A 23754-nucleotide genomic window follows, 5' to 3' on the forward strand; every position below is an offset into this window, starting at 1 on the left:
ATCCATGTCATCAGATGTATGGAATGCTACCACAATCTGGGAGAATATACATGGGTGTTTGTGTTATGAGCAAGCACTGATCTCAACATTTTATATCAAACATGGAATGGTTGGGAAGACAAAATCCAGCTTCTGTATAAAAGATCACCATTAAGATACTTGGTTTACTGAAAATTTAATATGGTTGTATGATAAACTAAAAGTATCTTCTACCCCACTGCTCACTCAAGGTAAAATGCACCTCTCACTAATGTGATGCAACATGTTTTGGTTGTTGACTGGGTTTGCTTCTCAGGGTCATGTAAAGCAGCAGGCTTATTATGCAGTAGAGAGCTTGGAAGTTTGTAAAACATAGTAAGACCAACTCACAACTTAACTTGTACGAATTTATCTGTACATGCTTGGGTGAATTTATTTATTTTTTAAGGTGGGCGTCTGGGGGGAAAACATTAGCAGTCTTACCTGCCATTGCACTCAGCTTGGGAGAGCATTCAGAGGTGCAGGGAGAGTGTTTTAACCATAAGCAATTTTGGCTTTATGCACTATCCCCCACATAAGTTGAGAGCTGACTGTGTGTTGCAGGAAGACACCCATAAAAACATACCCCACCATGAACAGTAACAGTATTCTAAATGTTGACATTCTTGTTCAGGAAAGAAGTCACTCAGATGTGTCCTTGAACAATTAAATTGTTCAAATATTTAAAAAGATGAATCCACTGCTGGTCTCCAATTTTTGAAAAGCACAGACTTTTGTTACCCAGAGCATGACAGGATTACGGTCTTCCTTATTGGAAGGAGGGATATAAATGTTCTGCAAAGAAATTACATGAATAAATATCTGATGCACTGCTTTCTTGTGTTTTTGTAACCAGATATACAAAGCTTAGAAAAGCTTTTGAAGGAAGCAGTAATACATGGACAACCTCGAAGTCGGAGAGCATGGAAAAAGATTCTGATTCTTGTGGAAGGCATTTACAGGTATACAGAAATTGCAACTCCTGTGCAAGCTCAAGTTGACTTTCACTCCCTGCCATGATTTGGAAGACAATGGGTCTGTAGCTTCTAATTCCATAGGCTCCTTGCATTGTGTAGAACCCCCATCTCACAAGAAGCCTCCATGAACATGAAAGGCTCCCCACTGCAGACATGGGAGAGCTGAGCTGGCACCTTTCTTCCTACTCGTGATTCTGGTTCCAGATTATGGCAATATAGCTCAGGATCTTAAGGGCTGCCTTCCCCCATTCGATCCAACCTGGACCCTGTGCTTGGCATCTAAGGCCCTTCTCTTTGTCCCCCCTCCCTAAGAGGTTTGGAAGATGACAACACAAGAACAGGCCTTTTCTGTGGTGGCTTCCCATCTGTGGAATGCTCTCCCCAGGTGTGCATGGTTCATTCATTCAGCCTTTGTTGTCATAATGCGTGCCTGGTGTCATTATTACATCATTATGTTAGGATATTTCCGTTCCTCAAAAAGGGAACAGGCTGTTGTGTGTCACATGCCTGTTTACTTCCTGCTCACTGGGAGTTTCCGTTTTGTATATAGCTTTTGTTTCTGGCTGTTTTCCTCGACACGGATGCAAGCAGTCATGTTTTTTCCTTTGTTCTGATCGACGTTGAATAAAGCTGTAAATATGCTCTCCTGGGTGAATCTTCCGTTGTGGAAACTCTGCAGAAAGGGTGTGCACGAGTATTGGAATGTGTCTGAGGCTCGTGTCGCTAATTGACTGATGCTGTTCCAACGGGAGACCGGAGATCGTCCGGAGACAACACGGCTGCCTGATTGCCCATGTCTCCCTGGAAGTATCCCAACACATTACACTATCATTTGGATAACAGATGGTATATTATTAATAATATGCATATGAATAGGGATCATGTAGCATGATTCTTAAAACAATAAAGGATATATATCTGTGAGAAAGACACAGATTGCTTTTGGCATTTTTGGAAGGCTTTTTTTATAACATGTCATGGATGAAAATGTCTAGAGATCTTTTGTTTGCATAATGAATTGCACTTGGTCTGAATGTTGTGTTGCATTCCAAACTGGTCAGTGTTTCTGCAAGGTGTTGGAACTCTTCATCAAAGCAATCATGTTATCTGAATTTAGCAAGTAGATGGGTGGATGGGAAATAATAGAGCAATGAAATCATGAGTACACCCACACTTCCTGCTTAATGACATCTGGAAGGTGTCTTCACTGTACTCTTTTCAGTTCCTACTAAAAACATGTTTTAGACCAGCCTATGTGTAATGTTGACATGTTTTAACTAATTATTTTAATTGTTTTTGACTGGATCAAGGAGTCTGTGCAAGATGAAAAATGAGTGGAGACCCCCCCCTCCCTCAACAGATAAAGCCAGAGTTTAGAGTAGAGAGGTTAGGGAGTGATATGATGCAAAAACGGCAGGCTGGAAAAGCAGAGAGAGACAGAGAGCCATGCTGGATCTCTGGCTGAATCCAAGGCTGTGGCTATGGGAGAAACAAAACCCTTTTGGGGTGTTGACACAGTGAACCTTTCCATCACAGGCTCAGGTTATATACAGGGTGGCCCAAAAGTAGGTATACTGCTTTAGAATCCACTTTCTTTGTTCTTTGACTCAAGAAGTTCTCATCATTCAAAATATCGGTAAAGAAAAAGAATTGTTTCTTTCTTTGAAACCTACTTTTGGACCACCCTGTATGTGTGTAAATAAACTATTTATCCTAAAGACACCACAGTCTCCACTGTGCCGCATTCCCTTTTGGGACACTCCTTTGTTGACACCTAAGGAATAAACAAGAGTCCACAGCTAAGCTACTTTTGGTTTGTTGAACTCTAGTGCTTCTTTGTCTCTTGCTGGTAGCTGCTCACGAGTACAAACGTGTATACTTAGGTTTTTCTCCACTGTGGCTTGAGCTGCTTGGATGCAGTCAATAGCATTATGTCCATATTATGCAACAATAGCTACAGCTGAATCAATTAAGTGCTCATTTCTCAGCTGTTTTCTTTTGTTTCCCACAGTATGGAAGGCTCCATTGTACGCTTGCCGGAGATAATTGCCTTGAAGAGAAAATACAAAGCCTATCTCTACTTGGACGAAGCTCACAGCATAGGTGCCGTTGGCCCAACAGGAAGAGGAGTTGTGGAATACTTTGGAATGGATCCCAACGATGTTGATGTACTGATGGGAACATTCACCAAAAGCTTTGGAGCAGCAGGGGGATACATAGCAGGCAAAAAGGTATTGGCATCAATTGTCAGCATTTGTAGGTGTGTAAAAACTCAAATGGCAGTGATTGCTAACCATTTCAAAAATGGAATAAAACCTGGGTTGCTATAGCAGTCAGGAAGCAGATATCCTATTCTGGTACCTAGAAAATCCTGCCACTGCTCATGTTTTTGCAAAAGTTTTTGCTTCCTTGTGTATATTTGCACTAGGTTTGAAGGGCTTCATGTGGTTCCATCTGCATCCACAGAACAGAGAATATTCCAGTTTTGAGGTCCCTCTCTACATGGTTTTACGGAGTTCACATACTTCTGAATGAATATCATGTCACAAATATACAGCTCTTTGGATTCTCCTGTTGACAGTAAACATTGTTTCTGCTGGATTTGATAACTGTGCCAATATCTCATCCCACTATTTGCATGCAGGTTGTTCATAGTAATCACTTTCTAATTAATGTCATTGAATATGATGATGTAAGGGGGAAATGCAGCAACAATTTGCACACTGGTAACTGAGTTCTCAAATGGTTTTTTGGAATGCCTCTGAATTCCTTTTGTTATTTGATCTTAAGAAAGTTTTAATGATTTCTCTGTACTGGGCACATTACATGTCTTCAGAAGTCATGTGCTTGCTGCAAAAATTGCTCTTTGCTTGAGTAATATTGGGGAAAGGTGCAGTTGCATACAGCTTATATGCAAGTCCTGCCAAAGGATTGTAGCTAAACATGAATGAATTTTACATTGACTGCATAGTTTCCTTAGGGTTGTGAACTTTCAAGTCTTATGTTGCTTGAGTATAAACAAGTAAAACTGTGAGCATGTTTTGTTTTGTTTTTGTCTGCAGGGGAAACTGTAGTCAGATTTTCACTTGAGTCAGCTTAAATTGGCTTCTGTGCTACTCTTTGCATCAGATCCCTATTAGCACTGTTTAATAACCTCTCACCTCTGAGACCAGAGGTGTGCTCAGTCAGACACGCCTTTGAAAAAGATCCAGGTCGCAGGTATTGAATTGCAGATCATTTAATTAGGCATTGATACTGTGCCAGGCCTAATTTAGCATTAAACTAATTTGAAACACTGTTGAAAAATAAATTTCCTGATGTACTTTTCCCTTCAAATATTGTGGGTCTAGGCTGAATAACCTTTTTCTGAATGAGAGAGCTCCGTGCCTCCTTTTAAGGGATTGCAATAGAACAAAACACTGAACCCATAAAAAGAGATAGAATAGTAGTTTATTTCTTCTGGGTACAAGGTCCATGGGAAGGACTATCTCTAGTGATAGTGCATTAAAATATCATCCTCTGCTGTCTATCTGTTCTCTCATTACATGGAAATTTGGAAGCATGATGCTTCATGCCATGCACTGACTTTTTAAAAGTGTGCCCTTTTGACAGTTGCTATAAGAGTACTTGAGGGAATCAGTGAAACAAATAGTTGATTTAGCCATTGGTTCAAAAGTGAGGTATGTTTCTAAAAGTTTTGCATTTCGGCTTACAGTTGAGTGTGCAGCCAATTCTGGATCTGATTGCTCTTGCCACCTGCAAACTTCTGTTCCAACAGACAGAAGGAGGTTTTGGTGTCTGCGCTAAAACTTTATTCTGTTTTTATTCCAGGAACTAGTAGACTACTTACGGGTTCACTCCCATAGTGCTGCATATGCTTCATCTATGGCTGCTCCAATAGTGGAACAAATCATCAGAGCAATGAAATGTGTCATGGGACTAGATGGAACCACAAAAGGTAGGATATTGTGCTGACTGAGAAGATTTCCTTTTAGAGTTGTTTGAAATGGGAGGGGGAATAACAGCATTTCACCTTAAGAAAGGCATGCTTGTGGATGAATGCAACTGATCATTTGTGGTCAATGTATGAGCAAAACATAGCATTTGGGGGACTTAATTCCTGGCCTTCATACACCTGCAAGCACACTTTGCTTGGAGGATGTTGTGAAACCAATAGTGATGCAGTGATTCTGACTTGGTAGGTGTATGAAGCCAGGAACAAGCATCAGGGAGCATGTGCTTCTTCACTCTTACTGTCTCAAGATCTTGGTTGTAAACCTAAACTGACACTGAGTTACATTTCCCCATTTTAGATGTAAAGGGAAACTGATTTATTTCATCAGAACTGAAGTGCTGACACTTCAGTGTGCAAGAAAACAAGCACACAGGTCCAACACCCTATTCCTCACTTCATAAAACATGTATCACTGTGTTGGGCTGTTTGTAAGGCATAATAATTACCTCCTTACATGGTGGAAATGTTAGTCTGAATAAAAGAGTCACTGAACTGTTTCCCATAAACTTCTACATAACATAGAACAGACCATGGTCAGCAGTGCATGGGGTGGCAGTGACCCAAATGTCCAAGTGATTAAAAATTAAATATTATATTTATGAGTAACCCTGTTAAAAGGAATATTCTTGCAGAATTTTGGATTTGTTTCCTGTCTTGGATGAAAAAAAGGGCAGTTAGGACAAAGGTCTTATCTGCTTATGTGAAATGATGCCCAGGTGGTTTGGGGCCAACAATAAATTAAGATTTTTTCTGATGTGGTTGAATTTGGCCGACATGTTTGGTGGAGCTTCATATAAATGCATCAAGAGGTGCCTACATAATTAATATCAGCTTCCCAGTGGCAACCACAACACCAGCATACTGAGAAGCAGGCACAAGTGGCCAGTACTAAAGGACAGTGCCTATGAGATGCTAGCACAGAATGGGTGTACTTTGTCTCTATAGCATTTTTATGCCATACAGTAGTGTGTAGAATTGTTATACAGTTTCTAAAGTGGTGTGAAAGAGGGTATGCTTCATCTATAGCAATAAATAAGAGCACACATGTAAAATTCGATTCATGGACTGCTTTTTTGCAAATATTCTTGCCAGTGGAGGGCAACATTGCACTGTAGTTTTCCAAGATGATAGTATTCTTTCCGGCTGTAAGAAAGAAACATAAAAGGCTCCATCTGCACTTTTTCTCTTCTTACCTTTTTGAGCTAGTACAGATCCACAGATACAGAAGTTCTCAGAACCTGCAGGTTCAAGGGTTGTTGCATTGCAAGGAGCATAGCAAGGGAAACTAACTGCAGTGGCTTTGATGCACACTAGCACATTGGGCATCCACTCACGGTACAAGCTTCTACTTTCAGTTGAACTGAGTTAACTATAGAGCGTGCTTTTGATTCCCTCCCTGCCTCTTAAAAGGATCGTGTCAAAAGCATTTTTAAGGAGTGATTGTTTGAAAACTGCCTTATTTAGCACTTGCACCTGGTGTACATAGTGACAGGCCTATTTCTCAGTAAGGTAGAAAACATCAGTCTTGAATATACTACCCATACTTCTCATAAGGGGATACAGTGGTGGAAGAGATACAAACATGGCAAACTAGTATATTGGAGAGAAGACTAGGCTAGGGCAATTACGGTATATCCAAATGAGCTTCAAGGGACCCTTTTAAAGGAGTGAGGAAATTGTGCTTCTCCTTTAAGCAGGAAGGTGGCAGTTGTGGCATTCCCTCCCACCCAGCCCCAAAGCTAAATGATCTGAAAGGGCATCATGCTCAATAGCATTAAAGGCCTTTGAGGATAATCTGCAGGCAATTGATAAGTATCTGAGATAAGGAAATAGGATGGAACTCTTCATCTAAGCCTACACACGTAAAGCTGATTCAGCAGCTTCTTTCTGATCTGCTCAGAAAGCAATAAAGAAGACTTCCCACTTCACTAGAATAGAATTGCCCCTTCCATATAAGTGAATGGAGAAGCCTGTTTTGCAAAAGTTCCATGTCCATGCTGGAGTTTCAGTAGAATTCCTCTTTGAAGCCTTGAAAAGGGAACAGTGTGAGCAGGATCCTGTTTTTTATAAATCAATAGAACCTCTGGTGTTAGTCCATTGCAAATTATTCTGTTTTAGCATGCTAAAACAAAACCTGGATGCAGCAGGCTGTTTCAAAGCCTCTGGCTGGGAAAGATTTAACTTCTTAATGTGCTGAATTCTGCAATATCTACTAGGTTCAAAAATGAGCTGGAAAGTGGGCTTCTTCCATCGGTGTCAACGGAATGAGTTATTGGACTTTGTCTTCCTTCAGTTTACAGAAAGAGAAGACTTTTAGACAGGGAATGATGAGCTGTGTGCCTTTGCTTCCAGATTTTATGTAATAATAATAATAATAATAATAATAATAATAATTATTATTATTATTATTATTATTATTTATACCCCGCCCATCTGGCTGGGCCTCCCCAGCCACTCTGGGCGGCTTCCATAGAAACCAAAAATACACTAAAATATCACACGTTAAAAACTTCCCTGAACAGGGCTGCCTTAAGATGTCTTCTGAATGTCAGGTAGTTGTTTATTGCTTTGACATCTCGTGGGAGGGCGTTCCACAGGGTGGGCGCCACTACCAAGAAGGCCCTCTGCCTGGTTCCCTGTAGCTTTGCTTCTCGCAATGAGGGAACTGCCAGAAGGCCCTCGGAGCTGGACCTCAGCGTCCGGGCAGAACGATGGGGGTGGAGACGCTCCTTCAGGTATACTGGACCGAGGCCGTTTAGGGCTTTAAAGGTCAGCACCAACACTTTGAATTGTGCTCGGAAACGTACTGGGAGCCAATGTAGGTCTTTCAAGACCGGTGTTATATGGTCTCATATATGTAAAGTTCATAAGCTGTTGTGAATGGAACTGAGGGAAGAGCCAAACTTACTTGGGTTGCTTCTTACCCTAACCAACAGAGTGGCAATGATCAAATACAAATAATCATGCATTAAGGGTTAAAAATAATCAGTTAGCTTACTGGGGGAGGAAACCCTGGGTGGTTAAACTAGCCAAAATGATCCAAGTCAGAAAGGGGAAATAGAATTATTACCATTTTCCTAAAAATACAACTTTTTTATCATGTATTGGTGTAACAAGCCAAAGAAAAGAGAAATCCATATGATTTGTTGGGAATATTGTGAGATTTTGATTTATGAATTTGGCAGATTTCCTGGAATATTAGATATTTACCTAGCTAAATGTACTAGTTTTTTAAAATTTCTATTGAATCGTTTTTCCTTCCATCTTTCTTTGTACATTGTTTAAAATATAAAAAATGTGTGAACCAAAATTGTCCACTAGCCTCGCCTATGATAGAAAGATTGAAAAAGGATTTAATTTCTGTTTGCTATTAAGGCTCAGTTTGTAATTTTGTGTCGGGGCAAGTTAATGTTTCTTCTTTGAAGAAAAAAAGTTCTGTCTGAATAGAGATCTTGTGTCAGTATAGGCCTAGTTTTCATTGTGGAGAAAACCAGTATATCTGTGGTGCACTACTTCAGATTGCAGGGGTTGGGGGAGTCTCACATGGTGGAAAACTCCTCTATTGGGGTAGGGGGGTTCTCTGTACATAGAAAACAAGAATATTCAGGAGTAAGAAACCTAGGCCCAACTCCTCCTCCCTGACCAGCTAGTCTTTTGTGCGTGCTTTATTTTTTAATATTGAGGACCTTTCCATCATGTGTCCACATACAGGCGCACACACAACAACAGCAACAACAGCAGTCGGAAGGGATAATGCCCAAGCACAGATTTCACCACCTGAGTGAGAATTGTGTCCCACAAAAATGCTTAAGGTTTTTAGTGAAAACCTGTGCTAACAATGAGGAAATCCCCATTGCAAATCTACCTATGCTGACCTACATACCATGGGTGCTGTAAAGCTGATTCAGAACCACCCAGAGTGCTATATTGCTAAGTCTATATTACAATATTCAGAAATATTCAAATAAAAATTAAGTGCAATTCTGGGGCAGTAATTGTAGATCCCTGGAATCATTGTTCCCCTCTGTGCCCCTCTCCAGGCTATCATTATACTTGCCATACCTTTGGTCAGTTGTAAGCGGCATTTCATGCTGGTCACATGAGCCGGAAGCTGTACGCCAGCTCCCTCGGCCAATAAAGTGAGATGAGTGCCGCAACCCCAGAGTCGTTCATGACTGGACCTAATGGTCAGGGGTCCCATTACCTTTACCTTAAACATAGAATTTAGCACCATCTAGCCTCTGTGTAAGAGGGACACGTGTGGCGCTGTGGGTTAAACCACAGAGCCTAGGACTTGGTTGGCCGTTTGAATCCCCGCGATGGGGTGAGCTCCCGTTGCTCGCTCCCTGCTCCTGCCAACCTAGCAGTTCGAAAGCACGGCAAAGTGCAAGTAGATAAATAGGTACCGCTCCAGTGGGAAGGTAAACGGCGTTTCCGTGCACTGCTCTGGTTTGCCAGAAGCGGCTTAGTCATGCTGGCCACATGACTCGGAAGCTGTATGCTGGCTCCCTTGGCCAATAAAGTGAGATGAGCGCCGCAACCCCAGAGTCGGCCATGACTGGACCTAATGGTCAGGGGTCCCTTTACCTTTACCTTTATGCCTCCGTGCAAGGCTCTTACTGCGGCTGGATTATTGTGTTCCTTCCTGTAGCACCTTAAAGACCAACTAAGTTAGTTCTTGGTATAAGCTTTCGTGTGCATGCACACTTCTTCAGATACACTGAAACAGAAGTTACCAGATCCTTCTATATATTGAGAAGGTGGGGAGGGGTATTACTTAGAAGGGTGGTGGGAATCGGAGATTGGCAGATAGCTGAGATGAGCCTGCTGACGACTCTTAACGACTGTAATAGGTCTTACAGGAAAAGGCAAGGGGTGAGAAGGTGAGAAATGGCTTAGTCATGTATAATGAGATAAGAATCCAATGTCTTTGTTCAAACCAGGTTTCTCCACTGTTTTAAGTTTGGTAATGAGTTGTAATTCAGCAGCTTCTCTTTCCAGTCTATTTCTGAAATTCCTTTGTAGTAAAACAGCTACTTTGAGATCTTGTATAGAATGTCCTGGGAGGAAGACCTTTCATTGCCTACAGACAGCCACCCAATCTTAAACAACTCCTAACCCACAATAATACTACAACCAGACTTAACACGGACACTGGCACCAGAGCCTGCAATAAACCCAGATGCCAACTTTGCTGCCACATACACCCGGACAACACCATTACTGGCCCCAACAACATCACACATACCATCTCGGGACTATTTAATTGCTCATCGTCTAACATTGTGTATGCCATCAAATGCCAACAGTGTCCTTCAGCTCTCTATATTGGACAAACAGGCCAAACCTTACGCCAAAGAATAAACGGACATAAATCTGACATCAAGAATCACAAAACAGAGAAACCAGTAGGAGAACACTTCAATCTCCCAGGACATTCTATACAAGATCTCAAAGTAGCTGTTTTACTACAAAGGAATTTCAGAAATAGACTGGAAAGAGAAGCTGCTGAATTACAACTCATTACCAAACTTAAAACAATGGAGAAACCTGGTTTGAACAAAGACATTGGATTCTTATCTCATTATACATGACTAAGCCATTTCTCACCTTCTCACCCCTTGCCTTTTCCTGTAAGACCTATTACAGTCGTTAAGAGTCGTCAGCAGGCTCATCTCAGCTATCTGCCAATCTCCGATTCCCACCACCCTTCTAAGTAATACCCCTCCCCACCTTCTCAATATATAGAAGGATCTGGTAACTTCTGTTTCAGTGTATCTGAAGAAATGTGCATGCACACGAAAGCTTATACCAAGAACTAACTTAGTTGGTCTTTAAGGTGCTACAGGAAGGAATTTTTTTATTTCGACTATGGCAGACCAACACGGCTACCCATCTGTAACTGGATTATTGTGTTTAGTAATGGGAATCTTTCTTTTTAACAGTCATCCACTCCACCACCGTGCTGCTTTTTTTTGCGCATCTATTTAGGCTTTTCAACAACAGCAAAAAGTATGAGAATGAGTTGAAAGGTCAAAAGATCTGTAGTGGATGAAAGTTGCCAAGGCGTCTACCCTGATCTGGAGTTCTGACTTAAATTACATGTGCTACAAATTCCTTAGAAAGCTATCTCCTCCTAGTGGTGCAGCAGTAAAACTGCTAGCACCTTTGCAAAGCTAAGCAGTCTCTGGTATTATTTCAGGTTGGATGGGAGCCTGTTTGTTGAGATTCCTACATTGCAGAGGGTTATAATAATAATAATAATAATTTATTATTTATACCCCACCCATCTGGCTGGGCTTCCCTGGCCACTCTGGGCGGCTTCCAAAAGAATATTAAAATACTATAATACATCAAACATTAAAAGCTTCCCGAAACAGGGCTGCCTTCAGATGTCTTCTAAAAGCCTGGTAGTTGTTGTTCTCTTTGACATCTGGTGGGAGGGTGTTCCACAGGGAAGGCGCCACTACCGAGAAGGCCCTCTGCCTGGTTCCCTGTAACTTGGCTTCTTGCAGTGAGGGAACCGCCAGAAGGCCCTCGGTGCTGGACCTCAGTGTCCGGGTAGAACGATGGGGGTGGAGACGCTCCTTCAGATATACTGGACCAAGGCCGTTTAGGGCTTTAAAGGTCAGCACCAACACTTCGAATTGTGCTCGGAAACATACTGGGAGCCAATGTAGGTCTTTCAAGACCGGTGTTATGTGGTCTCTGCGGCCGCTCCCAGTCACCAGTCTAGCTGCCGCGTTCTGAATTAGTTGTAGTTTCCGGGTCACCTTCAAAGGTAGCCCCACGTAGAGCGCATTGCAGTAATCCAAGCGGGAGATAACCAGAGCATGCACCACTCTGGCGAGGCAGTCCACAGGCAGATAGGGTCTCAGCCTGCGTACCAGATGGAGCTGGTAAACAGCTGCCCTGGACACAGATTTGACCTGTGCCTCCATGGACAGCTGTGAGTCCAAAATGACTCCCAGGCTGCGCACCTGGTCCTTCAGGGGCACAGTTACCCCATTCAGGACCAGGGAATCCTCCACACCTGCCCGCCTCCTGTCCCCCAAAAACAGTGCTTCTGTCTTGTCAGGATTCAACCTCAATCTGTTAGCCGCCATCCAACCTCCAACCGCCTCCAGGCACTCACACAGGATGGTCTAGATTGCCCCTCAGGGTACCTTCCGACTCTACAACTCTGTTACTCTATAGCTAAGAAATTAAAACAAGGCATCCTTCTTAACTACCGAAAGTCACACTTTCACAATTCTATTTAGACAAAACAGTCTTAACCATTTTTGTCCTTTAGAAAGTTACCTTGATTTGATGGTTGAGGAGCCGCATCAATCTGCGAGTCTGTAATTGTGTTCAAGCACTGAGGTTTCTCCAAAGTACCTATCACCATAATATCTGTCCTTGTGTGTTAAAATAGCTTGGCAGAACATGTACACAAGGGTTGGGGAGGCAGTCATGCTAGTGTGTGGTCTCTGACCACAAAACACATCATCAGAAATGACAGGAAAGTGCTGAGGCTTGGTAAAGAACAGCTTACACCCTTTCTGTCATCCACTCAAAGTAGGTTTGATACAACCCAAGACATGCAGATGTGGGTAATGGGACATTTTTATATCTTAAAAGTCAGAAGGCAACACATGACTAAACTCTGGCACATAGGAAGTAAGCTAGCACATGGGACAAAATGATGGGCTGGTTGTGAGTTCTGTTCATGTACGCAAATCAGCTTTTGAGGTTTTCCCATTACAGTGGTACCTCGGGTTACATACGCTTCAGGTTACACATGCTTCAGGTTACACTCTCCGCTAACCCAGAAATAGTGCTTCAGGTTAAGAACTTTGCTTCGGGATGAGAACAGAAATTGTGCTCCGATGGCGCAGCAGCAGTGGGAGGCCCCATTAGCTAAAGTGGTGCTTCAGGTTCAGAACAGTTTCAGGTTAAGTACGGACCTCCGGAACGAATTAAGTACTTAACCCGAGGTACCACTGTACAGCCAGGAAAAGGGATCTGTGCTTGAACTAACAATTTTTCTTTTCTTGGATCCTGGTAGAAAACTGGTGGTATTTATTTATTTTTTTACAGGAAGAAAACTTTTTTTTTAATCTGTGCATTAAAAATGGATAGTCCCCAGTTTAATATTAATCATGCTAAACAATGCATTAAGCCTCTAAAGATTTCCTGCAAGCTATTCAAGCCCCCCCTCCCCCATTTTCTTCCGAGTTCTTTTAAAATCTGCTGTGCAAAAAATATTTTTGGAAGTACCTCCAGACTATTGTTTTTATTAGCAACTGGAAAGCTTTGTAGTAAGATGCTTTTTTGTGTTTTTGATACTCTGGCACAGCTGTTTTTGTTTTAGTGCCACTGGAGAGATGGTTAAGCTATTTGTCGTCCTTCTAACTCAACGGATTTGTCAAATAGAAACTGGATGGCAAACCCAAAGAATAACAGCCAGAATGCCTGTGTGAGCAGATCTGTGTATAAAAGATACTTACAGACTGTACTAGGCTTTTTGTTCCCTTCCCATTCATTCAGCAGGGCACAGGTCATCTCCAAAGCATCTTTTTCTATAAGAAAATTTCTCACTTGGGAAGTCCATGAGCTCCAAATTACCCTTTATTATGAAGGACAGTCACTGTTCTGGTACTGCCTCCTGGTAAATCACCACTCATAGTTTTGTTCAATTTTTTTCCTCTGGAGAATCCCTTGTTAAAATTTTGTTAAGGTAGATTTCTGTCACTTTTCAGGGTTTAGCTCCCACCCCAAGGCCTCTGGAACTTAAACACCAAGAGCCCCACACAATACCTTGCATGCCACTTCACATTCTTCAGTCTAGTATGGTGCATTTTGAACTGTTGCTAACAAGTTGTGTGTGTTTTAGGATTGTTGTTGTTTGTCAAGAATAGCAATTTTTTGGCTTTCAAATTCAGTGAAAGACTACTGACTTCTGAGAGTGAAGGGCGGATGGTGATCATCATCAACAACAATAATAATAATACTGCAGGATACATGGGTCTAGTGTGTAACTGTGATGGCTAAGGGGGATGGCTTGGACAGGGATCCTTGGTGGAAGAACTGAGCTGTTAGAAGCCAACCCTGTTTTCATCTGTAAATTGTGGAGATCTGTTCCAAGTACCGTATTTTTTGCTATATAAGACGCACCAGACCATAAGACGCACCTAGTTTTTGGAAGAGGAAAACAAGAAAAAAAATATTCTTAATCCCAGAAGCCAGGACAGCAAGCGGGATCTCTGCACAGCGATCCCGCTTGCTGTCCTGGCTTCTGGGATAGCCGCGCGCAGCCTCTCCTGGGCAAGGGGAGCCTTCATCCCCTGCCCGGGAGAGGCTGCGCGCGGCTAAGGCTCCCCCAAGAGCCGTGCTCCCTCGGGGAAGAGCTCCACACACGCTCCATGCGGCTCTTTAAAGGGAGCGCTGAGCAGAGCTTCCCACCTGCATTCGCTCCATAAGACGCACACACATTTCGCCTTACTTTTTAGGAGGGGAAAAGTGCGTCTTATAGAGCGAAAAATACGGTATATTAGGCTATTTCATCTGCTGTCTTAGGAAGACCCGTACTTCTCTCTTCATATTTGGGGGACAGGAGGACAGAGGTCCAGAGCTATTCACCACCCTCTTTCCTCTCATATAGGTTCTTTTTACAATCAAGCTGTATATAAGTTTTATGAAATTAAATAAATAAATATGTATTTATAAATATGTGTGTTGATAGCTTTGACTTCCTACTCATATTTGTCAGAGAGCATACCATCAAACATAGCTCATTAAAAAAAAAATTAAGAAATTAAGACAGTGATAGAGAAGGAGGCAGCTTTGCTGTCTCTCTTTTTAAAAGAAAGATATGACTAGATAAGTATGCTAAAGGTGCCTTAGTTCTCAGACGCTGAAGAAAGTAATGGTTAGATGTATTTTTTAAAATCTAGAGTGTCACAAATGAGGTGCTTATGTAACTGCTGGTCTTTCATGATGTCACAGATAAGTTCCACACAATCACATTTCTCAGGACAATCACACTAATCACCAAGAGGCTACCTGAGGAAAGCATTGTATTTTATTTCCGTGAAAGAAATAGGACAGCCAGCTCCTGGAAATCCTTCCAATAATTTTTCAAAATCCTTTGCCAGCTATGTCAGGTATAACAGAGCATACCCAATAAATTCACCTGTGTGGTTCTTTCAAAACTGATGGTATGGAAAATTCCTAAACAGCTGGTCAGAAAGAGAAATACTGCAAGGAGACCAAGGTTAGCCCAAAACAGGTTGCCGCCTGAAGCAAAGGACAACATGGTGCCTGCCCACTTTCCCACCTGCTGTGTTCCATCTCCCAAAGCTCCCTGGATTGACAGTTGATTCTTATTTTAACACTGGCACCAGGAAACTTGAGGGCAACATACGGTATTCGCTTAAGGAATACTGGACGTACTGTGCAAACTGCTCTGTTTGCCCGCACCTTCCAACATCTTCCTTCTGAGGTGGCTGCCTCACTCTGCCTAATGTTATGGCCATCTCTGAAGGAGACAGTCCTCTGAGATCCAGCGAGGGCAATCTGTGAGAGCAGGCTTCAGCATGAGGATCCTTTCTTCATATTTTGAGCAGGGCTTCATGTTTTGAGTGGGGCCTTAAACAGTCTTCTGCCCCACCACATCGCCTCATCGGCTACATGCACAAGAGGTTCTTCTAAACAGCTGCTGTGTGTGTGGATATATCTGTATGAGATATATTGTCAACATAACATAAAGGATAGAAATAAGCACCAAGAGTTAAATCTATTTGCAGTCCTGTAAGTTCCAACTGTGTGCCAACATAGCGTTCTTTGGGACTCCAAAGAACTGAAATGCCTCATTTCTCAAACCAAATGGGATGAAGGGAAGAATCTCAAGATTATGGTAATTACTGATTTATTTTTTTTGAATATAGGGAAATGCAAAATAGTTCGGCTTGAAGTGGTGCCTAAGAGAAGTGCTAATTACAAAGAACTCCAGAGACATTGTAAAATAATAATAATTCTCAGCGGGGTGGAGCAGGATGTGCCGTAGATAGAATTTCTGGAAAGAGTGAAATGCTGTAATGACAATTGTGATGGTGGCCTCCTTAAAAAAGAAATATGGTGGAGCAGTTAGGCTGTTAAAAAGATCAGAGACGCCACAAGATCTGCTACATTGTGATGTACAAAGATTTGCAAACATGTGCTTTGTGTCTGTCTCTTACCAACTAACATTAGAAGTAATCCAGCGAATACTCCCTTGGCTATTGGGAGATTAAAGAGATAGCAAGGTTATTGCATCATCAGTAAAGACAAGATGTAACAGTCTTGAGTCGGTGAAATATAGAAATGACTTTGGGTCAACCAGTTTAAATTTTGTTTTGTTCTGTCCGCTCTAAGTTTGCTCTAGATTCTGAACTGTGTTTTTAACTTTTAGTTAAAAAGTGGTTAACTTGTAGTGCTGCAGAAGATGCGGGACTCCAAATCCCATTAGCTCCAACCAAAATGAACTATGGTCAAGGATGATGGAAGTTGGAGTCCAACAACATCTGGAAGGTCAAATGCTTTGGAGATTGCAAAGTACTGTGTATTGAAGTGGGTGAAATTGTATCTCCCCTTTGCCTTCAAACGCCTCTCTAGCACTCCAAAGAATAGTATTATAATGAGCCCATGGCTATTATCACCTGATTTATTGTTGTTTGTGATCCAGATACAAACCCATTATCTTGACTTAGGAGGAATTTTTGGCAGGTGGAATGAGGACTTGTGTGTCCTTGCACCAGAAAACAGTCCTGGATATTGTTCTCTTTAAACCCATATTGAATGGAGTCCGGATGGGTTTGCATGTGAGAACAACATTATACTGTATAACTGTGTTTGTTTATTATACTAAGCAGGGTAGAACAAATGTATTGTAGTTAATCATGGTGTCTTGTTGTTCCTCCCAGACACTTTAATCATAATATCTCCGCTATGCCTTGTTAATGTAACTGAGAAGCTGTGAGTGTTTTGCTTAGAAAGCAAAGAGGGGAGTACAGTGTGTGTGGATCAAACTAAGCATCATCCACATAGCCTCCCTGTTCAGATATTCGGGGGGGGCATCTGTTTTTAAACAGTATTTAAAAAATTGGGGGGGTACTGAACCTCCTTGCCCCTCTCTTCCCCACCCCAGTTGTTGCTCCAAGCACTTTTATTCCCTTCTGACTCCAAAACCAGAAGTAGAGAATGAAGAAGAGTGCCTTGAGCAATGGACTAGTGGGAGGTAAGGCCTGAGATGTGTGGGTTGGGGGAATGTTTAGTGGTGCTCCTTTTACCACTGGTGTAAGAACCTCCTCCACGTGGATGCATGTCTCATTTGGCCCTGTGGCTACTCTTTTATCTTCATAATACTATTATGTACAGTGGTACCTTGGTAGTCGAATGGCTTGGCTCCTGAACAAATCGGCTCTCGAACGCCGCAAACCCAGAAGTGAGTATTCCGGTTCGCGAAGCTTTTTTGGAAGCTGAACGTCAAACGCGGCTTACGCGGCTTCCGATTGAGTGCAGGAAGCTCCTGCAGCCAATCAGAAGCCACGCCTTGGTTTTTGAACCGTTCCAGGAGTCGAACGGACTCCCAGAACAGATTAAATTCAAGAACCAAGGTACCACTGTATCAGAAATAATCAGCTGGGGACACATTAACGTTTGAATGTATGTTTGAGGATGTATCGGCTTCTGAAGCCATCTCAGTTTTACGTGCTGATCAGTCTCTGCAACATTAAAGCTCTAGATCTTTGTTTTGGTCCTGAGGCAGCAGATGTGTGATGTTCCTGCATTCACTGCTTTTCTGGTTCTTATTCCAGGACTTCAGAGAGTCCGCGCACTAGCAGAGAATACAAGGTACTTCAGACGAAGACTGCATAAACTAGGTTTCATTATTTATGGCAATGAAGATTCTCCTGTTGTCCCTTTGCTCCTTTACATACCAGGCAAAATTGGGTAAGTTAAGCTCCTCTGCCCCAGGCAGCTATGCAGAGTTTTCAGAAATTTGCTGGTAAACTCGAAAGATTTTATTTCAGAAATGTCTTTTTTTATATTTCTACATTGGGGAACATATTTTGACTTGACTTATAAGGCAGCTTCCTTCTAGGCCAGTAGTGGTGTCTACACTGACTGACAACTGTTCTCCGGGTTTTTAGGGGAAAGTGTGGCCATAGAACTTAAGAGTGTCAAACTGGTGGATGCTTCCAATCTATGGTGTAATAGTCTTAAAAACTTTGCCTGTAAACTAGTTTATTTTTAAAAAATACTTTTCTGGGCTTAATTGAATTTAAGAGGCTCTTGGGTTTAAGCAGCCCCTCCTCTCAATTTTATCAGGCATATATAAAAGACAAGCAGTGCTGTCCTATGCATGCTTACGAGGAAGTCCCTGTTTTTTCAGCAGGCCTTACTCCCAAGCAGTGATGTGGGGGCTTTTGGGGGGGGGAGATCCCATGCAAATTAGAGTAATCTGTATTGGAAAGCCCTAAAGTGATCCAATTTAGCATGTTTCATTTTTCTTGTATTTAATCAACAAAGGGGAAAAAATTGAAACTGCCAATCTTACCTAATACTACATTTGCAATTCACATCCATTCATTGTTACTAATGACTGATTAAGTAGAAAGTTTTCCATGGAAAAATGAAGCACTGGAACAGTTTTGTTGGGTTTTTTTTGGGGGGGGGATTCTCCCCCCACCCTGGCCAAAATCACTGCTACCAGCTTAAGGTAGGATTCAGCGAAAGTCCTGTCAGCAGAAGCACTGAATATGAGCTTCCACTTCTGCAATGGGGTCTTGTGTTTACTTCTTTTATATTTAAACATTGTGCAGTGTGTCAGCAATAATTTCAGTTTTGCCTCATTTTCTTACCCAGGGCTTTTGCAAGACGCATGCTAGCCAGAAATATCGGGGTGGTGGTGGTCGGCTTTCCAGCTACTCCAATCGCAGAATCCAGAGCTCGGTTTTGTGTGTCAGCTGCTCATACACGGGAGATGTTAGATGCGGTAAGCACAGCAAGCTTGCTTGCAATATTGAGTTGACATTGAATGGGAAGGTTCTAGAAGAAGCCTCACACTGTCTCTTCTATTATTATTATTATTATTATTATTATTATTATTATTAACTTTGCCTTCCTTGATTGCCCTCACATTATTGCAGAAGGTTTGATTTTGAAAATAAGTAAATACAGTGGACGCTCAGGTTGCGAACATGATCCGTGCGGGATGCACATTTGCAACCCGCAGCGACGCATCTGGGTTTCGATTCAGTGCTTCTGCACATGCGCAAAGCGCGATTTAGCACTTCTGCGCATGCGCGATCGCCGAAACCCAGAAGTAACCCGTTCCGGTACTTCTGGGTTTCGGCACTCCATAACCCAAAAAAACGCAACCTGAAGCCCCTGTAACCCAAGGTATGACTGTACTTATGTCTACATGAGAAACATGTTGGCAAATTAATATATTTTACTGGGCCAACTTAGAAGTATGCAAACTTTTGAGTTTCATAGAACTCTTCACTGAACAAAGTGGAAAAGCAGCAAAATGTTGGTTGCAATCATATTTTCGGGTTGAGGGCTACGTTGGCACAAGATGATCACTAACTAAATCTAGACTTTTGATTCTGAAATCAAACAAGAGAATTGACCCGGATGGTAAGACAGCAGTATGCCAAGTTATATCCCCCATGCTGTTGCAAACCTGGGTGAGAAATTGCATCTGTGTTTTGCTTTAATTTTGCTTTGATCTTGTGACAGTGTTAGGGTCCTAACACTGCAACCCATGTTCTGTGCAAAATAGAATGATGGGCTTCAAATACTTGGTTGAACTCTCCTATTCGGCCATACCTTTTGAATACTGCTTGCTTCTCAAAGCACCACTCCCTTGTGGTATTTGGTGGACTTGAGAAATAATGGGGAGTTATACAGTTTCCTAATTTAATTTTTGGACAAATTAACACAGCAGTGGGAAAGAGTTACAATACCTGCTCAAGGTAAAGGCCATGTGGTGTTAAGACAGGAGAGTGAAGCTTGCTGATTGCAGCTGTATTTTGATAACCTAATATCTGCAGCATCCATAAAGGAAAGTTTGCTTCTAACTAGTTTTTTCCTCTATGGTGTTATGGTTTGACACAAAACAAACAGGAAGGAAGGAAGGGGCTGTAATGCCATACAAACCAATATGTTGAATGTCCTGATTTGGTTATGTTTCAACCCATTCTTGAAATGGAAAGACATCCCATTACCTTAATCCCAATGACTTTTGTAAGACATGAAAGCATAAGAATATGTAATAATAATATTCTGTATAATAATAATATATAATAACCCCAAATCTAGAATAGTGCAAATAAACAAGTGTCATGCACCACAAGACCACATAAGTAATGCACTAAGAATTTTACTGTTGCTGGAGACATTTCAGGCTTGTTTCCTCTCGTAAAAAAAACAAAACCCACAGTTATTTGATAACAAAAGCCATTTGTTCTTATGCAGATGCTATTTCAATTTAAAATTAATAGCAATATCATCTCACCTTCACACTTACACTCGGCTAATACTAAATACTGTTTGTGGAGGAGAAATGTGTGCTCTTTGAGGCACTTTTTAAAATAGGCACTTGAGCTTCTTGCAGGCATGAAAAATTGTTCCTTTTGTCAAAGGAAGGTGTGGGAAGCATCATGCTTTGGGAGTGGGTAGTGGCAAGACCTGGCCTAGAACTGGATGCAAATTGGTGGTGGTGGTGGTGACATCTTTAAAGATGTTCAGGCAATTGCCATTGCACAAGTGCACATCAAGCAGGGGAATAGTAAAAAAAAAAAGTTAGCATGAAACCCATTGTAAAACTGGAGTCTAAAATGGAAAGATATACTGAAGTATATCCAGACCAGAAATAAAATAGACAGGACCATACCAGAATGGAGAGTTGGTTTGCAGTCATGATGACAAACTAGAGAAGCAATGGAAGCAGGAAAGGAAAATGAAATTTGGAGTTCAGGTGACTTCATGTTTTAAAATGACCAGGGAGAGGAAATTTGTCTTCAAATTTGGGAGGTGTCAAAGAGCAGTTGGTCTTCAACTATAAAAGAGCCTGCCTCCTTCTGACAAGCATTTGGTGGAAATGTATACACTGGATTAACTATTTGGACAAAACATCAGAAACAGAAACAATACGAGACGCAGAGTCTGTGACTTTTACATTCATAATAGTGTTATGAATATGGAATAACACTATGGATTTCACCTGGATTCACCAGTGGTCTTAATTCCCTTTTTTGTTTGAGTGTGAAAACATACACTTGTGTGACTCTTTGTTCTTGATGCTAAGCAGAAGTGAGTGGCGTTTTATATCTTTCTGATATCGTACAATTGTATTTACAGGTCCTTGATGCTCTAGATGAACTGGGAGATTTTTTGCAGCTGAAATATTCCCAGCGCTCCAAGTCATCTCGTCCTGAACTATATGATGAAACATGCTTTGAACTTGAAGATTAAGCTTCCCTCCCATGGAGAAACCATTAGGATGTTACAAGAGGGGGGGAGGGAACCTAAACAATAGGAATGTGTTTCTTCTTTTCTAAGGACAGTTTTTGCTTCACAGCTAATTGAACCAAGAAAAGCACTGTGTGTGTTTCACCGGATTGGAATCTGTGTGCAAGAGACTGAAATATGGTTGCTACAGAGCCCTACCAAGAAATACGAGTATTATTATTATTATTAATATTATTATTATTTGATGCAAAAGACTTTGTCCCATTAAGTCGATTGCAACTGTGCAGCCTTTGTTATGAGCCTTTTTATGAGCAGGCTTTTCATAGTTCTTAATTATGATTACAATAAACTTTTCAAAAGAGTGAATTGGAATGTAGTATGTTGGTTGAAGGAAAAAATTCACTTGTTAAACTGGCTTTCACTTGCAGCACGGCATACTTCCATTTCAACTTATGTGAATCTTGGCAGAGGAAATTACAGGCAGACGTTTCGTTGATTAACAGGTGTCTTAGTAGGAGACAGTGGTCATTCAGTGCCTTACTTAACATTAACTATTACTGCCAAAAGTTTTTTGGGGAGGGGAAAGCTACAACTTCTGTTTGCCAGTTGGTTTTTTTGGCCAAAAAAAAAAGTTTTAAGGTTTTTTCATCAAACGTGGCAAGAAAGGGTAAGCCACAAAAATGTCTGTTTTTATTCTTACATTGTTGATGCATTGAATACTTAAAATTAATGGTAGAAATTCTTTTCTTTTTTTTACTTGTTTGGTCTGAAAGCAGGTTTATAGGCTTTTCATGCACAATTTTCATAACTAACATTTCTGTTACTCTTGCATACTTTCACATGCATACCTTCCCTTGTGGTGCACAAAATATAACTGACATTCAGAAGCCTATTTTCTGTTCTTGAAGTGCCTTACAGGCTTGATAAGCATACTTGGGAGTAAAGAACACTTTGGTTGTGTGTTTCACAGAATAAGATGCGCCAGGAACTTGCTGTTTCAGACTCCTGAAACCTCTTTATAGTGCTGTTTCTATGAGGTATAACACAGTTGGAGATAAGCTGGTCAACATTCTTGGTTTTGCTGTGAGAGTTACAGATCTGTGTTTTTTATTACATGTTTACAGTTTTTAACTGGTGTTAGAACATGACCAATGATCTGGAAAGGATAATGGGAGAATAGGTGGATATAGTCCCACTTGCATTGCACCAAATGAATGAAGCCAGAACTAATGGGAAGATATCATCCACTTCCAACTGGGCTGCATGTGAAATGAAGTTCTCCAGTCTCAGCAGTTAAGGAAGGTCTTTGTAGTTTTATGTAGTTTTTTTATATAAAAATAAAATAACTGGTTGAAAGTTGTTTCTGTAGCTTTGAGGGAGCTGCAAACCATTCTGGACTATCTGATGGCACTGTAAACACATCCGATCAAGAGATGGTTAGCTTTCTGTTGCACAGATGTACTTTGCTTTCATGTTCTTGAAAGCTGTGGTATCCACTTAACCCACAGCTGCAAAATTAGATTTAAGAACAGAACAATTAAATTGTGGAATAGCAATTACAGTATATGACTCCCCTGCTTGTTAAAGCAGCTTTGAGGATGAAGCAAGGCTGATTAGTTATGAGGTCCCTTTTTGTTGTTCAAGTTAATAAAATTCAATGCTGCTATAATGTTAAGAACGGACCGCAACGCATTCCACAATATCAAATGTCTGCTTCAGAAGTATATTGTGGAGGAGAGTGATTTGTACAGTGTTGTATGATTGTTCACTTTGGCAGATGAACTTGAGAAACACTATAGGGGCCATGTTTGTGCATTATACTAAAACTACTGTATAAAGATTAAAGGATGTTTTTGTTTTTATAATTTTTGAAGTTGACTCCTTTCTTGTTCGGGTAACTTTAATTTCCATTTACAGATTTGCATGGAGGGGCATTCATCCATTGAAGAATGATGGTGGGTTATAGAGGAAGCATCTTAAGCCATGATCCACAATTCACAGGATCCACAGAACATCCTGGTTTCAGTGGTCATTTTAAAGGGGGGGGGGGAGAGATATGGCTTCATACCCCCGGGGGCACACTGCCAAATTGATGCTCTGGTGAAAGGGCTTTCTCTAAAGATGCTAGTTCTGCTCTTACAAATAAAATAATTCCTCGCATCTCCATCTCCTCCCCTTCATCATTCCCTTAACAGATGCATTGTTTAGGTAGTATGGTATGGAATGGTACCATATCCTGTG

General features: G+C 41.4%; 1 protein-coding gene and 1 long non-coding RNA gene across 3 annotated transcripts in view; one reads left to right on the plus strand and one right to left on the minus strand.

Annotated features, from left to right (window-relative positions):
- Positions 1 to 23378, plus strand: part of SPTLC3 (serine palmitoyltransferase long chain base subunit 3) — a 65028-nt gene extending 41650 nt beyond the window's left edge. For both annotated transcript variants that reach the window (XM_080999154.1, XM_080999153.1), the window contains exons 7-12: positions 875 to 980; positions 3007 to 3226; positions 4827 to 4953; positions 17850 to 17985; positions 18901 to 19030; positions 21403 to 23378. In XM_080999154.1, the coding sequence (XP_080855280.1) occupies positions 875 to 980; positions 3007 to 3226; positions 4827 to 4953; positions 17850 to 17985; positions 18901 to 19030; positions 21403 to 21516 (833 nt within the window). In that variant the 3' untranslated portion in view covers positions 21517 to 23378. The remainder of the gene's footprint in view (positions 1 to 874; positions 981 to 3006; positions 3227 to 4826; positions 4954 to 17849; positions 17986 to 18900; positions 19031 to 21402) is intronic.
- LOC308473793 lies at positions 936 to 1790 on the minus strand. Its single transcript, XR_013984327.1, has 2 exons — positions 1668 to 1790; positions 936 to 1625 (listed from the first exon to the last, which is right to left on the minus strand). It is a non-coding gene; the product is annotated as an uncharacterized lncRNA (long non-coding RNA).
- Positions 23379 to 23754: the final 376 nt, after the last annotated feature.

Source organism: Podarcis pityusensis (assembly GCF_964106645.2).
Source record: "Podarcis pityusensis genome assembly, chromosome: 3".
Lineage (NCBI taxonomy): Eukaryota > Metazoa > Chordata > Lepidosauria > Squamata > Lacertidae > Podarcis > Podarcis pityusensis.